The sequence below is a fragment of the Penaeus monodon genome, chromosome 25, assembly GCF_015228065.2.
Source record: "Penaeus monodon isolate SGIC_2016 chromosome 25, NSTDA_Pmon_1, whole genome shotgun sequence".
NCBI lineage: Eukaryota > Metazoa > Arthropoda > Malacostraca > Decapoda > Penaeidae > Penaeus > Penaeus monodon.
Window position 1 is genome coordinate 1,973,806 of NC_051410.1, and position 530 is coordinate 1,974,335.

At 41.3% G+C, this 530-nt stretch overlaps 1 protein-coding gene across 1 annotated transcript in view; it reads left to right on the forward strand.

Annotated features, from left to right (window-relative positions):
* The window catches only part of LOC119589479, a 24,491-nt gene that overhangs the window by 15,922 nt on the left and 8,039 nt on the right, over nt 1–530 (forward strand). Inside the window, 1 exon segment of the mRNA XM_037938080.1 lies at nt 124–293. Coding sequence (XP_037794008.1) covers nt 124–293 — 170 coding nt within the window.

Consider the following 530-nt stretch of genomic DNA (forward strand, 5'->3'; position numbering starts at 1 on the left):
CCCCCGCCAACTAAAAGCCCCTGACCCCCCCTTCCCCACCCTCCCCCCCCCCCGCCAACTAAAATCCCCTGAACCCCCCCCCCCCCCCCGCCAACTAAAATCCCCTGACCCCCTTTCCCGCAGCGGCTTCACGAAATACGAAATCAAGTACGGCGAGGACAAGAAGTGGCACCTCCGGAACATGTGGACGAAGGAGACGGTGGCGCAGCTCTTCTCCTACGACGCCTCCTTGCCTCTGGGCCTCAGGGAGTGGAGGATCACCACCAGCTCCGAGATCTGCGGCAGGCAGGAGGGTGCGGAGAGGCCTCTTTCCAAGGATTTTTTATTTTTATTTTTTTTTTTAGTTTTTATTAGATTTTTTTTATAGATTATATATATATATTTAGAATTTTATTTTTATTTTTTATGATTATTATTTTTAGATGTATATATACATTTTTTATAATTTTCTTTTTAGATTTTTTTTAGATTTTTTTTTTTTTTAGAATTTTATATATTTATATATATTCTTTTTAGACTTTTTTATTCTT